This window comes from Penicillium hispanicum (assembly GCF_028827665.1).
Source record: "Penicillium hispanicum strain IBT 35686 chromosome Unknown utg000002l_segment0_segment0, whole genome shotgun sequence".
Lineage (NCBI taxonomy): Eukaryota > Fungi > Ascomycota > Eurotiomycetes > Eurotiales > Aspergillaceae > Penicillium > Penicillium hispanicum.
Genome location: NW_026623194.1, coordinates 846,810 through 873,503, shown reverse-complemented (window position 1 = coordinate 873,503; position 26,694 = coordinate 846,810). Strand labels below are relative to the sequence as shown.

At 53.4% G+C, this 26,694-nt stretch overlaps 4 protein-coding genes across 4 annotated transcripts; 2 read left to right on the top strand and 2 right to left on the bottom strand.

Annotated features, from left to right (window-relative positions):
• Positions 1-42: 42 nt before the first annotated feature.
• N7459_002087 (uncharacterized protein) lies at positions 43-1,090 on the bottom strand (the record flags this gene model as incomplete). Its single annotated transcript, XM_056941272.1, has 2 exons — positions 43-154; positions 222-1,090. The coding sequence occupies 2 exons, from the start codon at positions 1,088-1,090 to the stop codon at positions 43-45; spliced, it is 981 nt and encodes a 326-aa protein (XP_056803127.1).
• A 5,426-nt stretch (positions 1,091-6,516) lies between these two features.
• N7459_002086 (KilA-N domain-containing protein) lies at positions 6,517-9,701 on the top strand (the record flags this gene model as incomplete). Its single annotated transcript, XM_056941271.1, has 5 exons — positions 6,517-6,519; positions 7,279-7,888; positions 7,950-8,144; positions 8,207-8,339; positions 8,396-9,701. 5 exons carry the CDS (start codon positions 6,517-6,519, stop codon positions 9,699-9,701), a joined length of 2,247 nt encoding a protein of 748 aa, XP_056803126.1.
• Positions 9,702-11,071: 1,370 nt separating this feature from the next.
• On the bottom strand, positions 11,072-15,933 carry N7459_002085 (putative ATP dependent RNA helicase; the record flags this gene model as incomplete). The annotated part of the gene is made up of 8 exons (XM_056941270.1): positions 11,072-11,281; positions 11,443-11,773; positions 11,838-12,051; positions 12,101-12,485; positions 12,546-12,687; positions 12,744-13,517; positions 13,568-15,119; positions 15,171-15,933. The coding sequence occupies 8 exons, from the start codon at positions 15,931-15,933 to the stop codon at positions 11,072-11,074; spliced, it is 4,371 nt and encodes a 1,456-aa protein (XP_056803125.1).
• A 293-nt stretch (positions 15,934-16,226) lies between these two features.
• N7459_002084 (putative translational activator) lies at positions 16,227-26,170 on the top strand (the record flags this gene model as incomplete). The annotated part of the gene is made up of 11 exons (XM_056941269.1): positions 16,227-16,347; positions 16,412-23,188; positions 23,245-23,592; positions 23,648-23,729; positions 23,789-23,930; positions 24,028-24,530; positions 24,919-25,049; positions 25,171-25,219; positions 25,373-25,642; positions 25,761-25,911; positions 26,021-26,170. 11 exons carry the CDS (start codon positions 16,227-16,229, stop codon positions 26,168-26,170), a joined length of 8,724 nt encoding a protein of 2,907 aa, XP_056803124.1.
• Positions 26,171-26,694: the final 524 nt, after the last annotated feature.

The following is a 26,694-nucleotide window of genomic DNA, read 5'->3' as shown; positions in this document are numbered from 1 at the left end:
AGGAAGTCATCATGATCCTTTCCGAGACGAATACCAATGCATTCAGCGACTGCCAAACATCCCCACGACACTTCTCTGCCCCTTGGGAGCAACCTGTAAGACGGCAAACCGCGACTCGGCCAATCGTCGACGGGCTTTGATGCTCTCAAGGACCCTAAGAAACAACGTTAGAATCACAATCCATCGAACAAACCCAGATCGAAGCAGAGAATGGGCCTTACCAGTCCACTCCGACAATCTTGACGCCCTTCCATCCACCCCGCGCAATCTCCTGCTGAAGCTTCCCAGACGCAAGGCCCCCTCCCGCTCCCACGGCTGAAGCTTTCCCAGACACACCATTCGGTTGACCGATGATCACATGAGAGACCGTCTTGCGCATCATGAAAGTCGAGACCTGGGCCCCGTGGGCCACGAGAAGCTGTTTCAGCCTGTGATCCGAGATCTGCGGAAGCGTCGACCCATTGACATAGACCGTCGTGCCAGCAAAGACCTCCGACTCCGCATCCGCATCTCGCATCTCTTCCGGGCCGGTAGTCGGCACAGACTGCGCCGCGACAGAACCCCCCGCCGACACACTAGGCATTGCCGCGAGCTCCGGTTTCCAAACGCGGCCATCCGCGCCCTGTCTCGCCAAGCCGCGCCCCTTTTCCGTCTCCTCCGTCGGTGTCTGTCTCTGCTTCTTCTTTTCCTGCTGCTGCTCCTCGTCGCCGGCCTTCCGCTTGCTAACACCCATAAAGCTGCGGATATCCCTCACGCCCAGGTGCGCGCGAGTCGCCTCCGCCTCCGAGACCCATTTCCATTCGCCGCGGTTGGAGATGGAGTTATCCGCATCGCCGCCGGTCGAGCCCGGGCCACACGTCCCATCGAACGCCTGCGCGGCGACTTGTGTGTCGCGCACGCAGTCCCCGTCCCGGAATTGTCGCTTCAGCTTGCGCGAGCGGGTATCCCTCCACCCTTTCGTGGCGGCGTACGGATTCTCTGCGCGCTGGTGGCCGGTGGAGGCAGAGTTCCAGGGGTCGAAGACGGCGTGGTTGCGGGGCTCTGAAGGGCGCGGGTTCGAGGTGCCCTTCGTCGGGGGTGCTGGTGGCATGGCGGCGTTGCTTGTGGTCGTTGGTGCGGGGGGAAGGTCTTTTCCGCACTTCTTTGGTTCTTGCGGTGGGGGCATTCGAGAGTGTGGTTGTAGCGAGGGAAGCTCCCCTGCTTGGTGCGGAGATTTTCCGTGGAGTGACGTGGGCGCGGAACCATGGTCTGGCTGTGTTTTGGTTTTGCTGCTTTGGGTTTGGGATAGGGTATGTGGGTGTCACGTGGGGGGGTGTGGTGTGTGGTGTGCGGTAATTACTGGTTTATTTTGGTTGTTTCTGTGGATTGGAGGACTGGAAACCATTCTAGGTGGTGGCATCTAGCGATATGCAATAGTTTTGCTGTAGTTTGTGGTGTGATCACTGGTCGGTCTGGTCGGCATCATATATATCGATGTGTAGTACTTCCCCAACCCCAACCACCGCCATTGCATTTGAAAGTTTCCAGGGATCTTGAGGCATGAGACCCATACAACCATATCCAGGCTATTTGCAAATAGTTGTCGATTCTTACCCAGCAACCGGAACACTGATAACGATCAATTATATCAAAGTGAATGTGATGAACTTGCCCTTTAGATAGATGAATAGACCCCCGAGATTGTCGCTAGGTCCCGAGGAAATCAAAGATTGACCGAAGTAAAGCAATGACTGGCTAGAAAATATACTCAGAGGCCAAATACTAAGTTAAACGCCTGATGAGCACTGAATAAAAGGCCAGCAGCAGTGACTGCCATGTCTGATAGGCCTGAGAAGGTACGACGGATCGTGACGATACACCCATCAGTCCACATCTTAGCCACCTAACTCTTATGAACATCTAAAATTGTAGGGAAAGGCGTCATAGACGAATGATGCTCCAAGCTAATACTCGGAACACGATAGTGATCAAATCACAGGCACGAGGCACCTCCAAGATCACAGCATTAGCTATACCTACCAACCAGTTGATATTTCGATGTACTCGATCAGCACCCCTGATGCAGTGCCCGCCTTCCAGAAGCCTGCTGCCATCCGCCCACGAGCACCACTGCACAGCTCTGTACAGTGCACAGTGTACAGAGTGCCTGGTCCCGACGCACCGACGGCCATTGGCACCTACCCGCTGTGCGCAGATAAATGCATTATCTCCAGCCATCGAGGGACACTGAAAATTCCCCCAGCTCAGAGCCAGCAGCGCGCTGCAATCCCCGAGGAAAACGATCGGTCTACGAGCAGGGTACGACGCCTGAACCAAACTCAATGCAAGCTGGCTAGGAACTGAACTGCACAGGGGACCATCACCACCCTTGAAAATTTTTTTTTCTTCTTTTGCTCTGCCAAGGAGAGGGAGGGGGGGGGGGGAGGCAGATAGGGAGATCAGTCGCGATAGAGGTGGGTGGTGGTCTCTCGCACCACACCAGCCACCAACCACCACCCACCACGACAGTGCAGCAGCACCCAAAGCCACGTACGTCGGACACCCCTAGGTTCGGCACGGCAGCAGAAACCGCGACGAGACAGCACCCCAGCCAACCAGAAAAACCAGCGGTGAGCGAGCCTCCGCGCGCGACAGGGCCAACATCCCCAGCATTCAGGACGATGTCTTGACGCGCACGCGGAGGCCCAGCTCGTGGCCGCAAGCGCTCGCGCACCGATCGCGCAGGAGGCCGTTCTAGAGCGGGCATGCTTCGAGAATGTGGGCGAGTCCCACGCGCGGCGCTGCACCGGGGGGCGAGTCGGGTGGATGCGATGCAGCGCACGAGAGAGACACTTGCGTGTGGCTGCACATTCTTCGATCGGCCCCCGGGGATCGTGAGAGACGGTGAGACGTGCAGAAGGTCGCCCGGGGGGAGATCTTGGGGCGTGCAGCGGACCGAGTTGACAGCGTAGGGAGTATAATTAGTACTACGGAGTGCTGAAGACTACGGGATGAACGGAGGGGGGAAATGTCGGATCTGGGGAATTCGGCAGGCGCAGGACTCCGGGACGAGATGTTGTCTACGGGGTGAAGGCGTATCTTGTAGAACGGCCAGATTGATCGAATGGAAAGAAAAAGCAAATAAAAGGGAAAAAAAAAAAGAAAACGTCGATGGGGCACATCGGGAGGAATTCGAAATCATGTCGTACATGGCGAACTCTCCCAGTGCGCGAGTCTTATCGGTGCTGACATCGACAGCGATCGTTGGTTCAGATAGATTGGAGGTGAGTGGAGGATCCAGCGAGTCCTAGGGTGTATTTTCCGGTGAGGAAAGCAGTGCCCGGTATATCAGGATACTTGGAGAGTCCTATAGTACCACGCACTCGTGAGTCCCAACGGCAGCTCCACTGATGAGATACCGGTGCCACGTCTGCACGCAAGGGGCCAACTGGCGGTGAAATCCACCACGATCTAGGCGCCCGCTACGTGGTGCTGGCCACCGCCAGTCATTGTCCGGTCGGATCGTCGATCGGCGGGCGGTTGCAGCGGGCGAGCCAATGATCGAAATCACAACTTTAGCGTCGTTACACCTTTTGGCCCGGGCCATCCTGGGCGTATCGCGGCGGCGCATCACGGGGGTTTCGGAGGAAACGCCACAGAGGGGATGACGCTGGAAAAGAGCAGAGAGGGGGGGGGGAAACCGAGAACGAGATGAACGTGCAGTCGATCTCTCGCGGAATGCAATGCGAGGTTAAATCCGGCCCTTTCGTGCCCCATTCAATTCGACTAGTACCGGTCCTTGTGGGCAGAGTCCAGCGCCCAGTCCAATTCGCAAGACCTCGTCTTCTAACGGCGAGAACGAGGATGTTTGGTCGCATTTCAACCCGGGCAATCCTGGTAACCCTATACACCTCCCCACTACAATCTGGACTTCCGTCTATCTCCGTCTCCATTGTATGTTGTCCCACCCGAACCAGAAAGTCCCCGATCTCGCTATCTTCCTTTCCTGCGTGGAGAGCATGGCAGAGAGGCCCCTGGTGAAACCTGTCAATGGGCCTGCACGGACTGTCCGCTGCAGGGTAACTGGTCGCTGCAAGGTACGGACGAACTCGTCGATCGCGATGCTGAAAGAAGCAAGTCAGGATTATCTCGGGAGCTGAGCGAAGAAAAAAAAAAAGAAGAATAATCATGAAAATCCAGAATCAAGGAATGCAAATGGAGTGGGGACCACAAGGCACCCGGGCTTAGGATTCTAGCCGAAGTTGATAGTCACACGAAATCCTCACTCAACTTGGCGAAGCAGACGACGATCCCCAGGAAAAAGGAAAAAGAGAGCATCGAGCCATCTGCTTTGCTCCTTGCGTGTCTTCACCGTTCAACGGCGGAGAACGGTTGATAGATCACCTCCCATAGTCCATGTCCATAACTAATAATCCATAATCTATAATTCATAGGATTATCCATGCTCGCCCCTCTCCCCGTTTCATGGGGCCGTGTACATACGTACGTTGGAGAGTGGAGCCGGGCACTTCTGGCCCAAGCTCGCCTGATCGCTTTATTTCCGGAGCTCCCGACAACTAGCGTGCAAAAAGAAAAGACAAGAGGGGGAAGATAATCCAATTCCGATTCCCCCGGGCTGACGATCGTCAAATCACTCAAGTGACGGTTCTGGCGGATCCCCCTACTGTACGCTGCGCAGCGGGTATCGGGCCGTCGATAGCGAGCTGCGCTGCAGGGATCTGGCGCCTTGAACTTTTTTAGTCACGCTTGGATCCAGCATGGCATAGTTCTCGGAGATTGTAGGTATGTACATACATGTACAGTACATACCTACCTAGGTACCTAGGTATACCCGGTGTCGATTCTCACCGGGTCTCGTCCCGGCGCATGGTACTCCGTTGAGCCCGTTCTCTGTTGTCGCGGTAGACGTGGACACAAAACATGGAGAGATCCCCAGCCGAAGATTTCACTCGCATGCGCCCCGTTTCTTCCCGATCTTCCCCTCTTCTGACGCCACTACGAGTCAGTTCGACACTAAGTAATCCACCGGGGCCATTATTCATGGGGACCAGGGTCAAATCATTGCCGCTATCATGTCCCTATCTCAATAATAATGGCGACCATTCGGAGGGAAATCATCAAATCAAATGGGTCCGGCAAAAAAAAAAAAAGGGGGAATCATCATCCTCATCTAGTCTGTCACATTGTGCGAATTCTGCCTCCCTGTCATCTTTTGACATCTGTCAACCTTGTTCGCCCACTAGCTGTCGGCGAGAGCAAGTCTAGACGGTAGTGAATGCAAGGGAGTCACAACTGGAATAGGCGGTGTATCCGATGAAGATATCGACGATCTGCTCTCCTTGCTGGGATCGGCCGAGCGTTCTCCAGGATGAGGCTGGGCGCAGTGCCCGTCAATATACGATTGTAGTATACCGCGTGTATCTCTCGTTTAGAGGCGGTCGATGCCTGGGTGCCTAGGAACGCCGCTCTGGGGGAGAAAAAAAAAGAGAATCTCACGAGCGCGATCACGCAAAGACGGCCGGTCTCGCATCACGGGAGCATCAGACATGAGCCGATTATTTCGATCTGGACGAGTCCTTCACCCGACTTGCAAGCCTTCACCTTTCGTCGCGCCCGTGGTTGTACACGACACCACGACAGGGATCCCCAAGAGAACAGACCCTTGATCGACTCAAGCCACCCGTGTTTCGTGGTGGCCTCTGAGCCACTGATTCCCTCCTCCTCCCACCCCCCTCTTCTCCTCTTCTAGCGCTGCATCCCTTGGGTGTGACGCGCTTTCCACTCCACTGTTACTCACGGACCGCCTTATCCTCATCACTCCGTGGGTGGATGTGACTTCCAGACCCAATGGGCCCATGGATGGTGCTGGCACTAGGGAGACCGTCGATCGACGGGCCGCGCGCAGGACTTGGTTCAGATCCATGGAGAAAACCCACGGGAGTCCGTGTGTTCCTCTGGTATGATTCTTCTGATGTGTTCTCTCACATGGACCTTGCATCGATCCGACCGTTTGCGAGGGTTGATTCCTTCTCCCAGTGCAACCACTCGTATCCACCATGTACAGTATGGATGTACATACATACAGAGAGTCCCAAGGGACGGCCCTGATATCCGCTCCGTAAGCGCCCAGTAAACCTGAAACCACCATCTCCTAATCGACAATGCAGCCGCTTTGCAGCGCAACGGCGATCGAGTCCTTATGAGTTGCATCCCTGGTTCAACCCGGCATGATCAATACGGTGTGGTGCAAGAGGAACTCATCCAAAACAGCAAAGTGACGAGTCCCGAGCTGTGCGTGGCGGTAACATCGGGACTCCACCGATCAGCGTGTCACACAGACCAGGATCCTCAGCTCGGTGGAGACGCTGTGTTTCCCCCTCTTGCGATGCTTCCTCCGTCCCTGCATTTTTTCTTTTTCTTTTTCCTTTTTTCTTTTTCTTTTGTTTTATTCTGGGATTATTTCCATCTTCAATTCCCCCCCCCCCCCCCCCCAATTTCCCACTTGGCCCTTTTCAGATGGTTTAATTAGCACCCGGAATAAATAGAAACCGGGATATTCGTGAATATTGATTTTCCAGTCGCTCGCTGGCGTCCTTGCGTGGTGGCGGTTGACTCGATCTGGTCTTCGTTTCCCACCCTCTCACTCTCTCCCTTTCCCTCTCCACTCCGGGCCCACCGGTGATTCGATGCTCTTTCGGCCTCATAAGGGCGGGATTTCTTTCTGCAGAGACACATTCTTCTCTTCCAACCTCTCCCACCCCCCACATTCCCCTTAGTCAGCCCTCAGCCCTCCACTGATCGACTCTCCCGTCCTGCGGCTCAGCGTTTATGTGTTCCTGCTCCCCCCTTCTCTCAAACGCCAACCTGCAGAGAGATGCGTTTGCTGCACGCCAGCCTCCTGCTGTAAACCTCCCTTCGTTGACTGCGGCCTTATTTACTCCAATTGCGCTTTGATGTTTGTCACGACCGTTCATGACATTTGACGACTCTGTCTGATCTTGCTGCCAAGTTTCCCCTCCAAAAGTGTGCTGTACATTGCCTTCCGCCCGTTCTGGCGCGCAACACCACTGCTGCCCTCTTTGCTGCCCTGTCTTGACTCTTGAAGCGTTTCCTGCTCTGCCCTCCTGCATCCACCATAAAAAAACAAACACAAAGGCCTTTGAATCGACCTTCGCCGGTTGTATTTCCTCAGTGGCTGCCCGGACTTTACCCTCCACGAGTCCGACCAGCCTTCCCCTGCTCTCACTTTCTCCAGGGCTTCCGTGAAACACCGAAAAGCTGGAGCTGCCGTCGATTTCGCAGGTCCACACCCGCGGTCCTGCTGATATTCCCTGGTACAACCACCACGCGGCTGAACGACCGTTGCTGTCGGGCGACAAGCTTCCCGCGCTCAGTCTGCCGACCGCCACCCAGGCCCCATCCCGCACCGTCTACCCAGACGCCGCCATCGCCAGTGCGAGCTCCAGCGCCCGCACCAGCTTGTCCGGCGCCTCTGCGGTCCAGGAGCCCCGGAGCCCCCCGCCGTCTGCGGATCTGGGCACCCAGGGCCGGCTGTCACTGGATTCTGAATACGGCATCGCCGCCAACGAGGCCTATTACCCCAGTCCGACTTCACTCGGCAGCATGAACCAGGCGCAGCCCTATATGGACGTCCACTCCCATCTGTCGTCTGCACAACCATACGCGTCGCAGGGCGCCACCGCCGGCGTCATGCCACACTATCCCTATCATCAGCAGCCGCCGGTCTTGCAGCCCGCGTCCACCTATGCGCCGGCCTCCTACTCGCAGTATGGCTATCCGAATGGGGTCACATCGCCGCCCACAGGGCATCCGCCGCCAGCCAGCTCCATGGGCGGGCAGATGCCTGCCCAGCTGCTCCCACTGCCAGGTATGTCTCTAGGTCGGAATCGGAGGGTCGTCGGGTGCAGATGTTAACCGCGCGTTGCCAGTGACCAATCACTCCGTTGCCCCTCCGGGGTATGGAAACAACACCGGAGCCCCATTGCAAGGCTATGTGTACGATCCCACCGGTCAAGTGGCTCCGCCTGGGGCCAAGCCACGAGTGACCGCCACACTCTGGGAGGATGAGGGCAGCCTCTGCTACCAGGTGGAAGCCAAGGGCGTGTGCGTGGCACGGCGAGAGGGTAAGTCAGCGATTGTTGCGGTCGTGAGCGAGCAGCCAGGATCTAACTGCGACCGTCAACAGACAACCATATGATCAACGGGACAAAGCTGCTGAACGTTGCGGGCATGACTCGTGGTCGTCGCGATGGCATACTCAAGAGTGAGAAGCTCCGCCACGTGGTGAAGATCGGCCCGATGCACCTGAAAGGTGTCTGGTATGTTGCGACCTTCGCCGACGGGAATGCCCGGTCGACCGCTAATCGCTTGGCAGGATTCCTTTCGAGCGCGCCCTGGAGTTCGCCAACAAGGAGAAGATCACCGATCTTCTGTATCCGCTCTTTGTGCACAACATTGGTGGGTTGCTGTACCACCCGGCCAACCAGACCCGGACGAACATGGTTGTGCAAGAATCGCAGCAACGCCGCTTGGAGGGCCCTCCCACCGGGCCTCAACGCACCCCGACGGCTCCTCAACCCTCGAGCTTGCACCACCATGCCATGCAAACGCCCATGTCCTCCCACATGTCCCAGGCCCCATCCATGGGCGGCGGCCCGCGACCCGGAATGGATCGTGCCAACACCTTCCCCACGCCTCCGGCTAGTGCGTCGAGTCTGATGGGGGTTACGAACCAGGGCAGCTCCTATGAATGGGGCAGCCAAGGTATGGGATCGGGCGTGCCGCACACCCAGCCTTTGTCGATCGACACCACGTTAAGTAACCAGCGGTCCATGCCAACCACACCCGCTACGACCCCACCGGGCAACAGCATGCAGGGAATGCCACCATACCAGACTCAGTCTGGATACGACAGTTCCAAACCCTACTATTCGGCCGCGCCCCAATCTCACTCGCAGTATGCACCGCAGACGCCGATGACCCAGTCCGGCCTTTCCTCATACGGGCAATCCCTTCCAACGATGAATTATTTGAAGAGTGAAATGGCGCCTCCGACAGGTCGGGCTCCGGGAGCCCCCGAAGCTGAAACGGCCGAACTAAAGTCTGACCGCTACTCCCAGAGCAATGGTCCCGGCGAATCGGTACCGGAGCAGGAGCCTGAGTACCTACAGGACCAGGGTACCGCCTACAACGCGAACCGCGGCTCGTACACCTACACGACCAACCCCTCGGTGGGATCTCTGACCGGAGAGCACTCGCAGCTTACTCCGGAGCTGACCGGGTCCCCCCAGCAGAACGGTTCGGGCCGGATGACTCCTCGAACGAGTGGTCCTCCGCCGCACTGGGCGTCTGGATACAACACCCCTCCCCGTCCGCCGGCGGCCACTACCCTGTACAATGCGGTTAGCGACACGCGTGGTACTCCCGCCAACGGTGCTTCTGATCCTTACTCCATGGCGTCTGCTTCAAACCCGGTGTACTCGACCACTGTGAATGGTTCGCTCGGAGGCTCCAGCGGAAAGCGAATGCGCGAGGATGACGATGTGATCCGCCCCGAAAGTGGCGGCGAGTTCGAACCCAAGCGCCGCAAGACGTTGACAGATGCGACCATAGGTGGCCCTGTCGGTGGAGCGCCCATTCTCCAGCCCATGCAGACCGGGGTGATGGCGCGCCGCCACTAAGTCTTTTCATTGTCATGCGTTGATTCATACGCCGCCTCTCTGCTCTGGATGGCGTTTTTTTTTTTTTGTTTTGCTTGATAGACTGCGGCACCTTGGATTAGTCCTGGCGCCGTGGACTGGGATGTTCGACACGATTTATTACGGCTCAGCACTCACCTGCGAAGTTTCCAACTGTCCTCACGAGGGAGATTTTATCAATCTCCGATTCTACGATTCCCATGGGGCATGCATTTTCTTGGGTTTGCGTTTTTTCTTTTTCTTGGAACTTCCTGAGCTCTCGGGTTTGACCAGATGTGACCCATGAGGTTGATGTCCTTTTTCAGCAAAGTGATGAACCGGCGGATAACAGGGGGAAGAAACAAAAAATTGCGTGTGAGGGCATGGTCTGATCCCAGATTGGATTGCTGTGATGCCTTCCCCTACCTAACCCGCTTTGATGACTATGATATGACGAATCTCTTATGACGAATTTTCTATGTGTGCGATTTCTACATCGCCCTGGCTTCTATTCATCTTGTCGTGCTTTGTGTGTTGGGCTTGAAGTTGTTTTGTTTCCTCTCTATTTTGGTCTATCGTTTTTCTTCCTGGGCAGAAAAGGGTCTTTCCTGGCATCTGTGGGTTTCACCCTCACTGGTTATGTTTTAGAGAGACGATATGATGGTAATGAATGATCATGAACTCATCTGAATTGGTTTGAACTGCGTCTACGGTCCTTCTTAGCGATATACGAGGCTGGCCTGGCTTCTTGAGTTTCCTGAATTTGATCTACCTGGACTGATGGACTGGACTGATGGACACGAGTGCGTGTAAATGATGTGAACAGCGTGCTACCCAGCATTAAAGTGAACGCCGTAGATGGTTCGAAGATGCGGAGTTGTTATCAAGATGCTTTTTTCTATGTCCGGGGGCTATGCCATGACCCACACTCCACAGTGTCCGGATGAACCATCCATTCCCTCCTATAGTCCATCCGCATTCCCTATAGTCCGACTCTATCATGAATGTCATCCCGGCCGAGTATTCATGTCTATCATAACCAAAATATTCCCGAGCCCGTCGCATATTCAATCAATAACAGTATAGACAACAGTGGAGACTCGACGAAGAAATCAATCACCAAGCACAAACGCACAAACGGTATGGCCGTAAGCAACAAGATACCTACCTATGAGAAGAGGCGAAGTCACCTGAGATCCATGAGTCCAAAAGAAAAGAAATGACCTAAAAAACAAAGAGAATAAAAGAATGAAGATAAAAACAGAAGAGAACAACCAAAACAAACCCACTAGAGCTTCCCTACCTCGCTAGAGTTAAGCATAAAACACGCAGAACTCGCGGGAAAAGGAACAAGAGCCGAGCAGAGGCGAGGCTTAGCGTTTCCTAGCCTGTGCGAAGATCTGCTGGAAAATCTCGAGCCACTGCTGCTGCTTATAGGAGAGGGGGCGGTGCGGGTTGCGGAAGGTGCTGGCGAGGAGGTCGCGGAGGCGGGCGTTGAGAATTTTCAGGGCGAGCATGGATTTCCAGTCGCGCACTGCGAAGCGGATTCTGTTCGCGTCGATGGAGATGACACCCGAGTACATCTACGCAAGACAGAGTCAGCGAGCGAAACACCGCAATGGAAGGGCGAGGCAGAGAGAGAGATGGAATGTTGACGAATGCGAAGAAAAAAGTGAGGGGAGCAGTAAAGTTACAGCAAATGGGACGAAGGGGTAAAGACGAGCTCTGGGTGCATTGGTCTTACCTTGAACTCGGCTTCGCCGCAAAGCAGGGCAATCGCAAAATCGTCCACTGCGCTGGTCTCGTGGGCGTTGAGGTTGCGGTTGCGAGCTTGCATGATATGGTAGTACGAGAGCCATTTCACGGCGGAGTCGGCGTGCTTGTTGATCGATGTGGGGTGTAGAGTGACGGACTGGTTGTTCGCGACGTTTCGCCAGCCCTTTCCTTCACGCGTCAGCAGTTTGGGGTAGAAGCTCCAGGCGACGACGGAGTTGACGACCACATCATTGCTGCTATTGAGGTCGTATTCCTCTGGAATGACGAAGAACTGGCGTTGGCGGTTCCCTGACCGGGCTCTGCGGGACCAAAGGATGATTAGTTGTATCATAAATCGAAGTTGACAATGCGGTAGGTTCTCACCGGTTCAGTGCTGTCTTTTGGGAGCCATCCAGACTCAACATGCCCGCGTCGGCGATAGACACGACCAGCTGCATCTTGACGTCCTCGATACTCAACAGAGTCTGTAGACTGAGGCAATTCTTCCGGCAGAAGGCGTACTCGCTGGATCCAGGCGTGGTTCGGGCACGTTTCCAGCCACAGTAGGCATTGTAGACAGTCAGCAGATCCGAGTCGCCTGTGAGATGTTAGATTCATGACTAGAAGATGGGTGGAAATGACTATACCTCTTTGAAACGAGTTTCGCGCGGCATCGCGCTGCGAGTTAGAGCCCATTGTGCTGACAAATGGCGACTTGGACGAGAGGATCGCAGCAATACTGACGGCTGCATCCAAGCACCGGAAAAACGCTCCGTGGATGATCAGCTTGCCCAAGAAAACGTCCAACGGGAGCTTGGCAAGTTGCATTCCCAAAGGCGTAAGACTTTCGTTACTGGTCAGGGCTTTTACCTCCTTAAGGGAGTCAATGGCTCGCCGAATGTTCTTAGGTGACGGTGGGTCCACGGCTTCGAGAAGAGTTTGCTCTACTTCACCCAGCTTGCAGATCTTGACTCGCAGGACCAGGTCTTGAAGGGACAGCCGGAGCATCTCTGGAGTTTGCTGCTCTGCAAGCTATTGTATTTTTCTTTTTAGTTTCGCGAGCTATCAAGAGACAAAAGGAAATTTACTTACCAACTTATCATGCCGATGCTTAGTGAAGAGGTGGAAGCAAATGCCATTTTGAACACGACCAGCACGGCCACGTCTCTGCTTAGCATTTGCGCGAGAGATAAAGGACTCGACCAGTCGAGAAAGTTGTCGTCTCTCATCGAATCTAATACAAAATTAGTAATGACCATAGTTGGGGGGGTTGATCATGAGAGGACAGACCGCATCATTTTTTCTTTGCCAGCATCAACCACTGCAGTGATATCTGGAATCGTGATACCTGTTTCTGCAATGTTGGTGGCAATGACAATCTTTCTCATACCTTCCGGTGGCACAACAAACGCTTTCTCCTGATCTTCACTGGCGATCGAAGAGTGAAGAGCATGAACAATCCAGTTCTTCTGGAAAGTCGGTTCCGCGAGGATTTCGTCGTTGAGACGACGGATCTCTGCGAGACCAGGCATGAACACTAGGATAGCCTTGCTATAATGATCCATCTCAGGCGTAGTAGCAATCTTGAGAAGCAATCGCTTGATCAACTGATAGTCCAGTCGATATTCGTCAAACTTGACGATGGTTTCCCGTGTTTGTTTGGAGTACCCATCAAGACTGGCTTGTAGCCCACCGGTATTTTCGCCGGCAGAGTCTTCGACCTCATCGATGTCTTCATCGAGGGCAGTATGTGACTCGTCATCGGACAGCCGATAATTAGTCATCTCAACTGCATCTTCAAGGTACTTCATCTCTACAGGGAATGTCCGTCCAGGAATGTTGAGGACAGGGACACCGCCGAGATAATTGGAGAAGCGCTGTGCCTCAAGCGTTGCAGACATGAGAATGAGTTTAAGGTCGGGACGCTTCTGCATGAGCCTTCGGAGCACAATGAGAAGGAAATCGCTATCAATGGTCCGCTCGTGGACCTCGTCCAGAACTACATGAGTGATGTCCTGGAAGTCATCAGGTCGCTCCAACATTCGCACAACCACACCAGTGGTACTGAGCCTGGTCAGATCGAGTCACGACGGAAGGAAGTAAGGTATACTTACGCATAGACTAGCCGTGTAGATGAGCTGACCTTGCTCTCCAGTCTCACAGCAAAACCAACGAGAGATCGTGTCGTTCCCACGTCGTTTTTGCTCTCGCCTAATTCTTCACTTACTCGGCGGGCTAGTGAGATAGCAGAGATTCGGCGTGGCTCCGTCACATAGACCTTGCAGGGGCGACCTTGAAGCATCTCATGCTCAAGGATAAAGGATGGAATTTGCGTACTCTTTCCACTACCCGTCTCACTGCAAATGATGAGGGCACGATGGGTGTCTAGAGTGCTCAGAATTTCATCCTTGAAGTTCCAGATTGGGAGGTTCATCCGGCCAATCATCATTTGTTGGAAAGATGGGGTAGATGATTTGGCATTCCATGCTTCCCTCAACTGCTCATTGTGGCCCAAATAGTTCTCCCGAGCCGGTCCCTTGAAGGGACTGCCTGGCTTACTCCCGACTCCGTTTCGCTTCCGGAAATTATCGGATAGAACAACATCATCCTCGAAGCTACCTTGATTGTCTTGAACAAGGCGTTTCAGGTCTTTGACAGCGCATTTATCAATCTCATCCTCTTGGGTCTTTTTCAAGATGGAGAACTCTGCACAGAGATCCCTCCACACAGCAGGGAGCCGCAGGTAGGCTTTGCCCTCTTTAGAGCTCTGAGGAAACAGAATGAAGAGAGCAAGTGTCGACACATATCCCTCGGCTTGCTGAGAGTTCGGAGTAGCCAATGCATCCATTGAAACAAAGGTGGCATAGGCATTTGACTTGTGCGTGATGGCATCCACCGCCAGCGAAAATGGAACCTCCTGTGGTTTCGACCATCGGACCTCGACAGCCTTTCTGTTTTGATGGCCCGAGGAAGAAAAGTCTTGGTAGACAACTTTGCATGCCGAGTCTCTCGCCTTGCACGTTTCCTCAAGCACTCGGCGTGGACTTAGACCCGTAAATTTTCCAAAATCACGGATTGTGACTTTGGCTTCCGTGACCGGAGGGGGGAGCCCCAGTATTGAACCAGAACCATCAGGCTCGTCCTGGAACATGTCACCGAGAAGCCCGGCACCGTCGTCCATTTCTTCTAGTGATGGGATGGTAAATTCAGGCCCGTCGAGCGTCGACTCTGGTTCTTGGGATGGCTGGGGCTGGCTTTCTTTCTTTTGTTCTGTCGTTCGCCGCAGAAAGGCCGTGTCCTTCCTGAGTTCCTCGAGCTTTTCTTTCCAAATGTATTCCGCTTCCTGGCGTTCAAAAAGGACATCACGTTCAATTTTCGCGATTTTGCGCTGCAATTTTGATACCTCAGGATTATCCGACCGGATTGCTATAGCGGTATGGTCCTTTCTTCCTTTCCCTGGCCGGTCGAACAACTCCGGCTGAAGACTGTAGAGCTTGGTCTGCAGCTCCAGCCACTCAGGAACCATAGTATCCGGATCAATGGAGCTATCCGAGTCGTAAGAAACAGGAGGCGCAACTTTTTGCGCCTTCCAGTCGGCCTTCAGCTTTCCCTGCTTATCATTATTTTGGGATTTATTGAGAGCGGAGGACCGCGATGGCTCCGGTTCTGAGGAGGGTCAGTGCTTTGTTCTTGCGACAAGTCAGAGCCAAGGTTTACCGGTCATCCATGAGGTAACGACATCGACCTCTTTCTGGGGACGAGAAGCCGCCTGTGTATAAGATGGAAGGTCCTTCTTGTCGCTATGCATCGCCAGCCACTCCAGCGACTCATCCAAGTTCCACACCACCTCCCGACTAGCACTAGTTGGGTTGCCCACAAAGTATAAGAGGATGTGTTTCAATGCCTCTTCGGTGCGGCTTTCGGTGAACCCAAGCTTGAGGAGGGTCTCCTTCAGCGTCCAAAGCTTAGAATATAGTTCCTCCTCGGAGCCTGCCTGCTTTGCGCTGACACTCCGCCCATTTGAAGTGAGGTATTCATGCTCTTCAGTCCCCGCCAATTCTAAAATGCTGTCCTGCACCTCGTTCGGGAGCCATTCAAGCAGACTCAATGACACAGATTGCTGTCGAAAGACCCGCTTCTCAGTGTCCAGCTTGGTGGCTTGTCGCGCTGCGTCACTTTTGCATTTTGCTGCATATTTGTCCACCAATATCTGGAGCTCTGCTTCTTCTAGATGCTGCTCAAGTTCCTCCGGCGAATAGTTTTGTAATGAGGGGTTGGTCTGTGGTGCGCCCGCACCTTGTGGGGGATCTTCTGTGGGCTCAGGTTGCAGATCGCTCTGGGGCGTGGATTTCGACTCTCCAGTGTTTGACGAGGGCGTTTCGATGCTTTCTGGTTTAGGTTTCGAGGGCACGGAGACTGTCGCAAAGCCTCGAGCGGGATTCGACGAGGGCTTCTTCTTTTTCTTGTTGTTTGGCGGCATTGTAGGAGGGGTCTGCACGATCACACACGCGCACAGTGTGAGTTAGCAAGGATACCAGACAATATGCTCAGATATGTTATAACGATGTAGGATGACTCACAGGAGGTTGGGTTGCGGAGGTTGTGAAGTCAAGGATCGGACATGATTGTTGGACGGCGGAGAGACCAGCTCTGTTCCCCCCCCACACAAAACTCTTATGACAGCATCCGATCAATCTCAGCCCACTTCACCATATTCCCTCCTTTCACCCACCCACACCTCTCACCCCCATTCCCCCGTATTGACCGCTGATCATGGAAGGAATTCCATGGGACCAGGTCAAGGCCGGGGATCTGGATGCCCTGCGGGTTGCGCTTTTCTCCAGCTCGACCTTGCGCAGGCTCCGGGCCTTGCAAGAACTTCGCGACAGGAGCGGTAATTTCAAATCCTATATTTCCTCATTTGAGAGGCACTGGTGCACTGACAAATATCTTCAAAGGGACCGATTTATCTCCGGAAACCCAGCACGACCTCCTATCTCTTTTCTTTCAGACTTATCCCCTCTACATCGACCGATCGTCTCGACAGGCCGTCCAACAATGTCTCCGCTCTCTCCTCCAAACCACGAACGCGTCGGAGCACCTCAAATATCTGACCGAGAAACTTCAAATTGAGGCTGCTAAGCCAGGCCTCGCTCCGGCATCTGCGTTTGTTTTAGTGGAGTGGTGCTGCATTCTTTTGCAACAAGTCAGCGGGGACCAGGCCACGCCCTTGGCCATTGTGCTGGACCTGATTGCGGTCGATGCAAAGGCATTAGAAAATTGTTTTGCGCACACACCTAAGCCTGCAGTAAGACAGTCGGCTCTCCGAGTTACGAGACGTGCTCTGCGTGCAGTATTCTCATCCCATGCATGGGGCGAGGATGCTGTGCGTCAGTCAGTCAACAGATTGACGGCCGACTCGGTGGCGGGTTCCAAGAATGCGCTGCTCCTTGGTGTCATCTCTGGCGTGTGTTCTAGACTACCTGGTAGAAGAACAGCTCTGGAGGAGTCCAAGAAAGCCATTCTGGCCTTTTACGCCAAAGAGATTATTAGCTCGAAATCCGTGGTCCCTTCCCATATTGCGAATGGCTTGTCAGATTTCTTTACTTCCTTCGTGACATACGAGGATGTGGCTACCGAACTCGTGCCTCCGATGGAGAAATCCATGCTGAGAGCGCCGGAGGTGATCCTGACTGGCGTGATCCCACCTTTCAGTTCATCGCTGCCAGAAGAAATCGATATTTCAGAACTTGTGCATTCTCGCCTTTCAAAACATCTTCTAGCTAGTATGAAGTCAAATAACCCAGCAATTCGTCAAGGAGCTGCCGATTCGTTCATTTCTTTGCTTTCTCGGTGCAAGACGCAGTCACTGATTTTGAAGATTACGAGTGAGATGATGAGTCCCTTGAAAACGCAGAAGATAACGGCGCCCGAACAGCGTGTCGCCTACTCCCGAGCTGTTTCGGCCATTCCCTCGTCAATTGAAACCTCGAAGGAGATTGTCCAAGGTTTTGGCCCTGTATTCTCGCGCGAGTCTAACGAGCCTGCTCTTGAAGAGGAGCTCAAAGCATTTGGGGAGCATCTTGCTTTCCTTATTCAATCCACGGCCAAGATCAGTGATGACGTTATCAATGCTATTGTCAAGGGAATTTCTGACAAGCGAGTGCCATTTCGAAAGATCTGGCAGCTCAATATGGGAGAGGTGCTATGGAAAGCCGATATCACTTCTCTAAAGAACGCCGAGGTTGAGCCACTCGTCACAAAATGTGTTGCGAAGATGAAGGATATGTTCGGAGAGGTAGCCTCTAATCCGCTACCCTCCGCTCAGAGTGGTGCTTTGTCCTCTGCCTACATATCTCTGGCCCTATCCCAACGAGTCTCGGATATTGAAGGGACCGACAAATCCGCTTGGGAAGAAATGGTTTCCCAATCAATGACGATGGGCTCAAAGCCCTCTTTCCTTTTGAACCCAAAGGCCTACTCTAAAGTATCATCACAAGCAGAAATGCAGTGGTTTGTCAGAGCTCTGGCGGCCGTGACTTCCGGTTCCAAATTTATGGGTACTGATGATTCGGCTAAGACTGCGTGGGCTCAATCTTTTATTTATTCGATCACTGGGCCGTCGATGCCTTCGAACTTCCGTGAGAAAGCCGGGGAAACACTGTCCGAACTTTACCAGACAGATATGGAATTTTTCGGCCGCATTGTCACAAACGGCCTTTGGGCTTGGATAAATTCTTTCCGAACAGCGGAAAAAGAGTCGGCCGCCATCTCAGCCGGACCAGAGAGTGAACGCTTGCTTCATCTGGTTTTGAAATCTGTTTGCCCTTCACCGACCTCGAAAGAGGGATCTGGAAGTGACTCCTCAGACATCGGAAACCTTCTAATCAGCATTCTTGTTCTTAGCCGACCTGAATTGATCCCTAATGCCTCTTGGATTGATTTGTGCTTGCGGACAGGCACAGATCCCGGAAATCTGGTTCGCGGTCATCCTTCGGAGTGCATAGAGCAGTTGACTCGTGTCAACGCCGACCCTGTTCAATCAACCATACCAAATGTCAATTCTGCGGTCTGGAGTGCAGCGGGTGATCTCGCATTCGTGGCTCCGGATGTTATGATTCCCCGCCTTGTTGACCAAATAAAGGAGGACCTCAATGGTGATCGTCTCTCCAAGTTTACTGCCACCGATGCTGCAATTGCCCGGACGCCCGAGGGCACTGCTTTCATCGATGTGTTGAGCAGCAAGTCTAAGCAACCGGCCTTTGACAAGAACACCAAAGATTACGACACCTTGAAGTGGGAAGAGGAGCTCAGAGCACAACTAGCAGAGAAGAAGGGCCAGAAGCAGAAGAAACTCACGGCTGAGGAGCAATCCAAGGTCAATGCCCAGCTTAAGAAAGAGGCACAGATTCGTGAAGATGTGCTTCAAGAAGTGAAGCGGATTGAACGAGGAGCTGGCATCATTCGTGGCCTAGCAACTGGCCCTGCCAATGATCCAGAAGGTTGGATCAATACTGCCGTGAGCTGCTTACTATCTCTCGCTCGAGCCGGGGCAGGACTCTTTGTGGGCGATGTTGTGTCTCAAGCATACGTCGTTTGTGCCAACGAACTGTCTTCGCGCCTCGGAAACACCCGATCTTTCGTCGGTGTGGCAACCCTGCGAGCCATTGGCAAAACGAACCTTCCACCGGAGATGGAATTGGAGCACCTCGGAGAGCTCGTGACCAGAATCCTGTACCGCCTGCGCTTTGCATCTGAGCAACGCCCCCTGGAAACCGCATCTATTGCCTACATCCTCCCGCTGATTTTCCTGGTTCTTTCTCAAAACGGGATTGAAGAGATCAAGACTGATCAAGAGGGCGAGCAAGTCCTACTTGCGATCGAATTCTTGTCTTTCCATTCCGGCTCTTTCTCGGATACCCGCCTTCCCCGCGTCGAAGTGCTCCAGCATCTCCTTTCAGCCATGCAAAGATATACTCAGCACTACAAATTGATCAAGGACACTTTGTTCGATTTCTGTCGATGCATCTCCCCTACAATTAACAGCGACGAACTGGAAACCCTTCTGAAGGGTACCATCGTTCCCGATGCCTCTGTCCGGACCTCCGTGCTCCAGGTCATCGACGACGAGATTGATTTGACTGATCTCGACTTTTCTGAGCATATCTGGCTGGGTTGTCACGATTCCGTTGATGAGAACGCTGAGATTGCAGACACAATTTGGGAAGATAATGCTCTGGAAGTGGATGATACGGCTTTTTCCAAGATTATGACTTACTTGGACTCGAAGGACGCACAACTTCGAGGTGCTGCAGCCCGAGCGCTGGCCCATGCAATTGATTTCGATAAGAGCAAATTCACAGGCATCCTGTCTGATCTCGAAGCGAAATATGCCGAGGAGGTCAAGCCTAAGGCGCCCGAGAAGGATTTGTATGGCATGCCGAAGAAAATGGATGTCGCTGACAACTGGCAAAGTCGCAGCGGGATCGCTTTGGCTTTTAATGCCTTGACCTATCTCTTTGAAGGCGACCAAATCATTTCATTCCTGCAGTTCCTCATTGAACGCGGTCCTTTGATTGACAAAAGCTCTTCCGTTCGCTCTCAAATGGCCGAGAGTGGTAAATCTGTGATCGCCCAACGAGGCCAGCAAAAGGTTGAGGAGCTCATGAAGCTATTCGAGACAGTATTGGAAACATCAGACAAAGCGACTCAAAGCTCTGACTTGCTGAACGAAGCAGTTGTTGTGTTTTATGGGTCTTTAGCTAGACACTTGAAAGCTCAAGATCCTCGCTTGCAAACTGTCGTCAAGAAGCTTCTGGCAACGCTCCCTACTCCCTCTGAAACGGTGCAATCCGCTGTTTCGGAGTGTCTCCCACCTTTGATCAGATTGTCCGGTCCTAAAGCGGCGGACTATGTCCAGGAAATGCTTGATCAGCTGCTCAACGTCAAGAACTATGCCACCCAGCGTGGTGCTGCATACGGCCTGGCTGGTATTGTCAGTGGAAAGGGCATCTCAACACTACGGGAGTTCCGAATCATGAGTCTTCTCAAGGAGGCCACCGAAAACAGGAAGGAGCCACATCAGCGACAAGGTGCATTGTTGGCATATGAACTTTTTGCTACCGTTCTTGGGCGCACCTTTGAACCCTATGTCATCCAAATTGTTCCTCAGCTGCTCGGAGGTTTCGGTGACCCCAGCATCAATGTTCGTGATGCGTGTCTGGACGCATCGAAGGCCTGTTTCCAAAACCTCAGCTCCTACGGTGTCAAGAAGATCTTACCTACCCTACTAGATGGCTTGGATGATACGCAGTGGCGCAGTCAAAAGGGAGCTTGTGATCTTCTAGGTGCCATGGCCTACCTTGACCCCCAACAACTCGCTGCTAGTCTGCCCGATATCATCCCGCCTCTTACTGTAGTGCTCAATGACACGCACAAAGAGGTTCGCAATGCCGCAAACCGCAGTCTCCAGCGCTTCGGTGAAGTTATCAGTAACCCTGAGGTCAAGAGCTTGGTTGGAGTGCTCCTGAAGGCTCTCAGTGACCCAACGAAGCACACTGATGAGGCATTGGATTCCTTGATCAAGGTCTCCTTCGTGCACTATTTGGATGCCCCATCGCTTGCTTTGGTTGTGCGCATCCTCGAGCGTGGTCTTGGTGACCGTTCTGCTACCAAGAGGAAGTCGGCACAGATCATCGGCAGCTTGGCTCATCTTACTGAACGCAAAGATTTGATCTCGCACTTGCCTATTATTGTGGCTGGCCTGGACCTGGCTATTGTCGACCCGGTCCCTACAACCCGAGCGACCGCTTCCAAGGCTCTGGGTTCGCTTATCGAGAAACTTGGAGAAGACGCTCTACCCGATCTCATTCCTAACCTCATGTCTACTCTCAAGTCGGATACCGGTGCTGGCGACAGACTGGGTTCAGCGCAGGCCCTCTCCGAGGTGCTCGCGGGTCTGGGTACCACAAGACTCGAGGAGACTCTGCCTACTATCCTCCAAAACGTCTCCAGCTCCAAGGCTGCCGTTCGCGAAGGCTTCATGACTCTTTTCATCTTCTTGCCTGCTTGCTTCGGAAACAGCTTCGCCAACTATCTCAGCAAGATTATCCCGCCTATCCTTGCTGGTTTGGCCGATGATATCGATTCAATTCGTGAGACCTCTCTGCGGGCTGGTCGCCTGTTGGTCAAGAACTTCTCTACCAAGGCCATTGATCTTCTTCTTCCCGAATTAGAGCGTGGCCTGGCGGATGACAGCTACCGCATCCGTCTCAGCTCCGTCGAGCTGGTCGGTGACCTCCTCTTCAGTCTTACCGGTATCACCGGCAAGTCGGAGGCTGAGGAAGAGGAGGAAGAAGCCACCCAGGCTGGCCAGTCTTTGCTCGAAGTCCTCGGCGAAGAGCGGAGAAACAAGGTCCTTTCGGCTCTGTTCATCTGTCGTTGCGATACCTCGGGTATGGTCAAGAGCGCTGCTATGGGCGTGTGGAAGGCTCTTGTCGCATCTCCCAAAACCCTCAAGGAGATGGTGCCTACCCTCTCACAGCTCATTATTCGCCGTCTTGGGTCGTCCAACATGGAACAAAAGGTTATCGCCAGCAATGCTCTCGGCGATCTTATCAAGAAGGCTGGAGAGTCGGTACTATCAACCTTGTTGCCTTTGCTTGAAGAGGGTCTCCAGACCTCCCCCGACGTGGATGTTAAGCAGGGTATCTGTATTGCTTTGCGTGAACTTATCACTTCTGCTACTCCTGAAGCTCTGGAAGACTATGAGAAGGTTCTTATCTCCACTGTCCGCGTGGCTTTGGTCGATAGCGATGAGGATGTACGAGAGGCTGCCGCCGAAGCCTTCGACGCTTTGCAGCAGATTATGGGTAAGAAGGCCGTTGACCAGGTTCTTCCTTACCTTCTCCACTTGTTGAGAAACGACGAGGAGGCGGAGCAGGCTCTGTCTGCCCTGTTGACCCTTCTGACTGAGCAAACCCGTGCAAACATCATCCTTCCGAACCTCATCCCGACACTGCTCACTCCTCCCATTTCTGCGTTCAACGCCAGGGCTCTGGCATCCTTGGCTGAGGTCGCGGGTGCCGCAATGACAAGAAGACTTCCCAATATCCTCAATTCCCTGATGGATGGTATGGTCGAGAGCACCGATGAGGAGCTCCGTGAGGAACTCAGCAACGCTTTCGATACCGTGTTGGTGTCTGTAGACGAGTATGATGGCTTGAACGTCGCCATGAACGTGATGATATCGCTTGTCAAACACGATGATCACCGCCGTCGAGCTAAGGCTGCTCTCCATCTCAACAAATTCTTCGCAAACGCCGACATCGACTTCTCGCGCTACCACCAGGACTTGATCCGCGTTTTGCTGATTTCATTTGACGATTGGGACAAGGACGTTGTGAAGGCCGCTTGGACAGCTCTCAGTGGTCTTACTTCCCACATGCGCAAGGAAGAGATGGAAGTTTTGGCCGTCCCTACACGCCAGATCCTGCGACAGGTTGGCGTGCCTGGCGCTGACCTTCCGGGGTTCAGCTTGCCAAAGGGGATCATGGCTATCTTGCCGATTTTCTTGCAGGGTCTTCTCAACGGCACTGTGGATCAACGTACACAATCAGCTCTCGCCATTGCCGACGTCATCGATCGCACTGGCTCAGACTCATTGAAACCTTTCGTCACCCAAATTACCGGTCCACTCATTCGTGTTGTGTCAGAGCGTTCTGTTGACATCAAGTGTATGTTCAGGCCAACTCAATTTTCACGTTTGCTTGATACTGACTTCAACTTGCAGGTGCTATTTTCTTCACGCTCAACAAGTTGCTGGAGAAGATCCCATTGGCTGTTAAGCCGTTCCTGCCCCAATTGCAGCGAACTTTTGCACGTGGTCTCGCAGACTCGTCTAGCGAGACCCTGCGCAACCGTGCAGCTAAGGGTCTTGGTATCCTGATTACTCTGACCCCGAGAGTCGACCCTCTGATTGCAGAGCTGATCACCGGGTCCAAGACCACTGACGTCGGCGTGAAGAATGCCATGATGAAGGCCCTCCAGGAGGTTGTTGGAAAGGCCGGTACCAACATGAGCGAGGCGTCCCGCACAGCTATTCTTGCTCTGATTGACGATGATGCTAGTGATCAAAATGGTGAGTTCATCTTAAACCGGGTGGCATATGCATTTGACTGAGAATTTCTTCCTAGATGCTGTTGCTATTACAAACGCCCGTTTGCTTGGTGTGCTTGTCAAGGTTCTTCCCGCCACCACTGCAGTCCCTCTCATCAAGTATGTGTGCCGACCAGCAAAAACTAGTTCCCTTGGACTAAAGCTAATATCTACACTAGGAACCGCATTCTCACTGAACATTTCTCGCACGCTTCGGTACTCGGTCTGAATGCCCTCCTGGCCGAAGCTCCCGCAGTCCTGACGGAACACTTCGCTACCGAGACACCCCCAATCATTTGCCAGGGTATTGCGCACAAGGATGTGAGTGTAACCCCTTCGTATTGACCAGTCCGTCCGAGTCGCTGATTCATCCAAATAGCCATTCGTTTCTGATAACAGCGTTCTCGCTGCTGGCAAGTACCTGTTGTCTGAGGATGGCAACCACAGCTTCGAGACTCACAAGATGATCTTCGAGGCTCTGGCACCCGTCATCCAACCTGGAACCCCGGCTGATACGCGCCGGTTGACGCTGGTTGTCATTCGAACAATCAGCCGCCTTCACCCGGAGATGACCCGTCCTCATCTGGCTCTGCTCGCTCCACCCATCTTTGCTAGCGTCCGGGATCTGGTCATCCCTGTCAAGCTAGCTGCGGAAGCCGCTTTCCTTTCTATCTTCTCGGTGGTGGAATCCGACAGCGAAGTCTTTGACAAGTACATGGCTGGTCCTGGCGCATCTCTTCCCCCGGGCCCGAAGCGTAGCATGTCCGATTACTTCAAACGTGTCGCAGTTCGTCTGGCGAACCAGTCTCGGGAGCGTCGTGCTGCGGAAGGTGGCGAAGGCGGACTGGGCCTGTCGAATGACGAGGTGGATGACGAGAAGGAATTGTGGAGTATTGGAAAGGTGGATCTTGGGGAGAGCGGGTTTGCGGATGACTGATTGATTGACGATGATCGATGGATTTAGCATCCCAAGGTTGCAATCTAGAGTCTATGGATATACCCTTGGGGCATTCCCTGCTGCTATTGTTGTTTCGTACAAAAAGTTACTTACGATTTCCCTGATGAATGTTCATATTGTTTGGGTCAAAAACGTGATCCAAAGTATATATTGATGAGATATTGCCACGGTAAGCATTCAGATATGACATGCCGAGGAGAAAACCATATTTTGCAGGGATCATCTACATCCTGGTGTATTGCAGCCTTCAGTGTTTGTCGTGTTGATCAGCGTTCTTCCCTAATCGGGTTATATATATCATGTGACTATTGTGAAAAGAGCATGATCATGTGATTTTGACGGAATTTGCAGGACTTTCAGCGAGGCACACAGGGTCAACACAACCTACCACTTCTTCTGGGGAGCTGCTGCAAGAATCAACTCCTTTGGCCGCCTACGCCGATACCTTTCATTCTCCCAGATTATTGCGATCAGTGAACGCGGTAAGTACCACGCCTAATCGGGATTAGGGTTTGGGGTGCAGCCCTAATGTGGACAGACTCGCTTACGGCACATTAGCTAATCGGCCCGCCCAACTTCTCACCGTCTGGATTTCCCGTTGAGCGCTACGAACATCATCCGCCAACGACCGTCGATACGCCGACATCAAGATGTGAGTGCCATCTCCTTCAGCAGCGTCACAGAAACCGTGCCCTTCAATTTTGCCGCCCGACTCGCCATCTCGAGACCCGTGGAGGAGGGGGGACAACTTCGTGGAGAACTTGGTGTGTGCAGAGGCTGACCCCGTCTTTTTTTCTTCCAACAGGGTCAACCTTCGCACCCAGAAGCGCCTCGCCGCCTCCGTGGTTGGCTGCGGCAAGCGCAAGATTTGGCTCGACCCCAATGAGATGAACGAGATCTCCAACGCCAACTCTCGCCAGACCATCCGCAAGCTCGTCAGCGATGGCCTCATCATCCGCAAGCCCGTCACCATGCACTCGCGTGCCCGCGCCCGTGAGCTCAACGAGGCCCGCCGCATCGGTCGTCACCGCGGCCTGGGTAAGCGCAAGGGTACCAAGGACGCCCGTATGCCCAGGTATGAACCACTTTGGATTCTATGTCTACCTTCGCGAGGCCTGTCTGGGATCGTGGGGGGAGATCTACTCAATATAAGAGCGACAGTGTGCTAATCCTGTCTTTTTCTCCGTTTACAGCCAGATCCTCTGGATGCGCCGCATGCGTGTCCTCCGTCGTCTGCTCGTCCGCTACCGTGCCGCCGGCAAGATCGACAAGCACCTTTACCACGAGCTTTACCACCTGAGCAAGGGTAACACCTTCAAGCACAAGCGTGCTCTGGTTGAGCACGTAAGTCACCTCCGGCTGAATATAGTCTTCCCCCGTCATGCCCTTAGTCACGTTGCAACAGACATGACCACTGGGACCCCCGACTGATTCGTTCTTTTCTGTACAATAGATCCAGAAGGCCAAGGCTGAGCGCCAACGTGAGCGTGTCCTCAAGGAGGAGATGGATGCCAAGCGTGCCAAGAACAAGGCTCTGCGCGAGCGTCGCCAGGAGCGCGTCGATGCCAAGCGCAACGCTCTGGTCAGCGAGACCCAGGAGTAATTCCTTCCAAAATCCCATTCCGTTGTGTGACGTTTTTCTCGTTCGGCGGTGCGGAGGTTGAAAGCGGTTCCCTTCTGGGTTGGTTCCGGGATTCGACCCCCTTGTTGTTCCCCCATCGAATTCTAGGTCGGCCTTTTCGACTCTTCCTCTAGTCGAACTACTTCTTACCCGAATTCCCTGATGACACACCTGCCCTTTTCTTGATCGTGTGGAGGCTTGGGGAGGCTTCTGGGAATTGGGAATGTGGGGCAATAGGAAGATGCGATGATGATGTGATACTCAAGCTTTTCTTGTTACTACACAACGAGAAGGCAAAAGGAAACTTCTTTTTCTCAAAACAAAAAAACTAAAAAATCTTCCTCCATCGGCACGGCGCTTGTGTGTTACGAAATGTGATCGTTTCCTTGTTCATCTGGGCTAGCTGGCGATGCTACCTAGGTAGTCTTTCATGCGTAGATGTCAGCCGAATTTGTCTCGTATGCTTGGCTGTTCCTCGTTCTTCCATATCCTTAGCTCTAACGTAC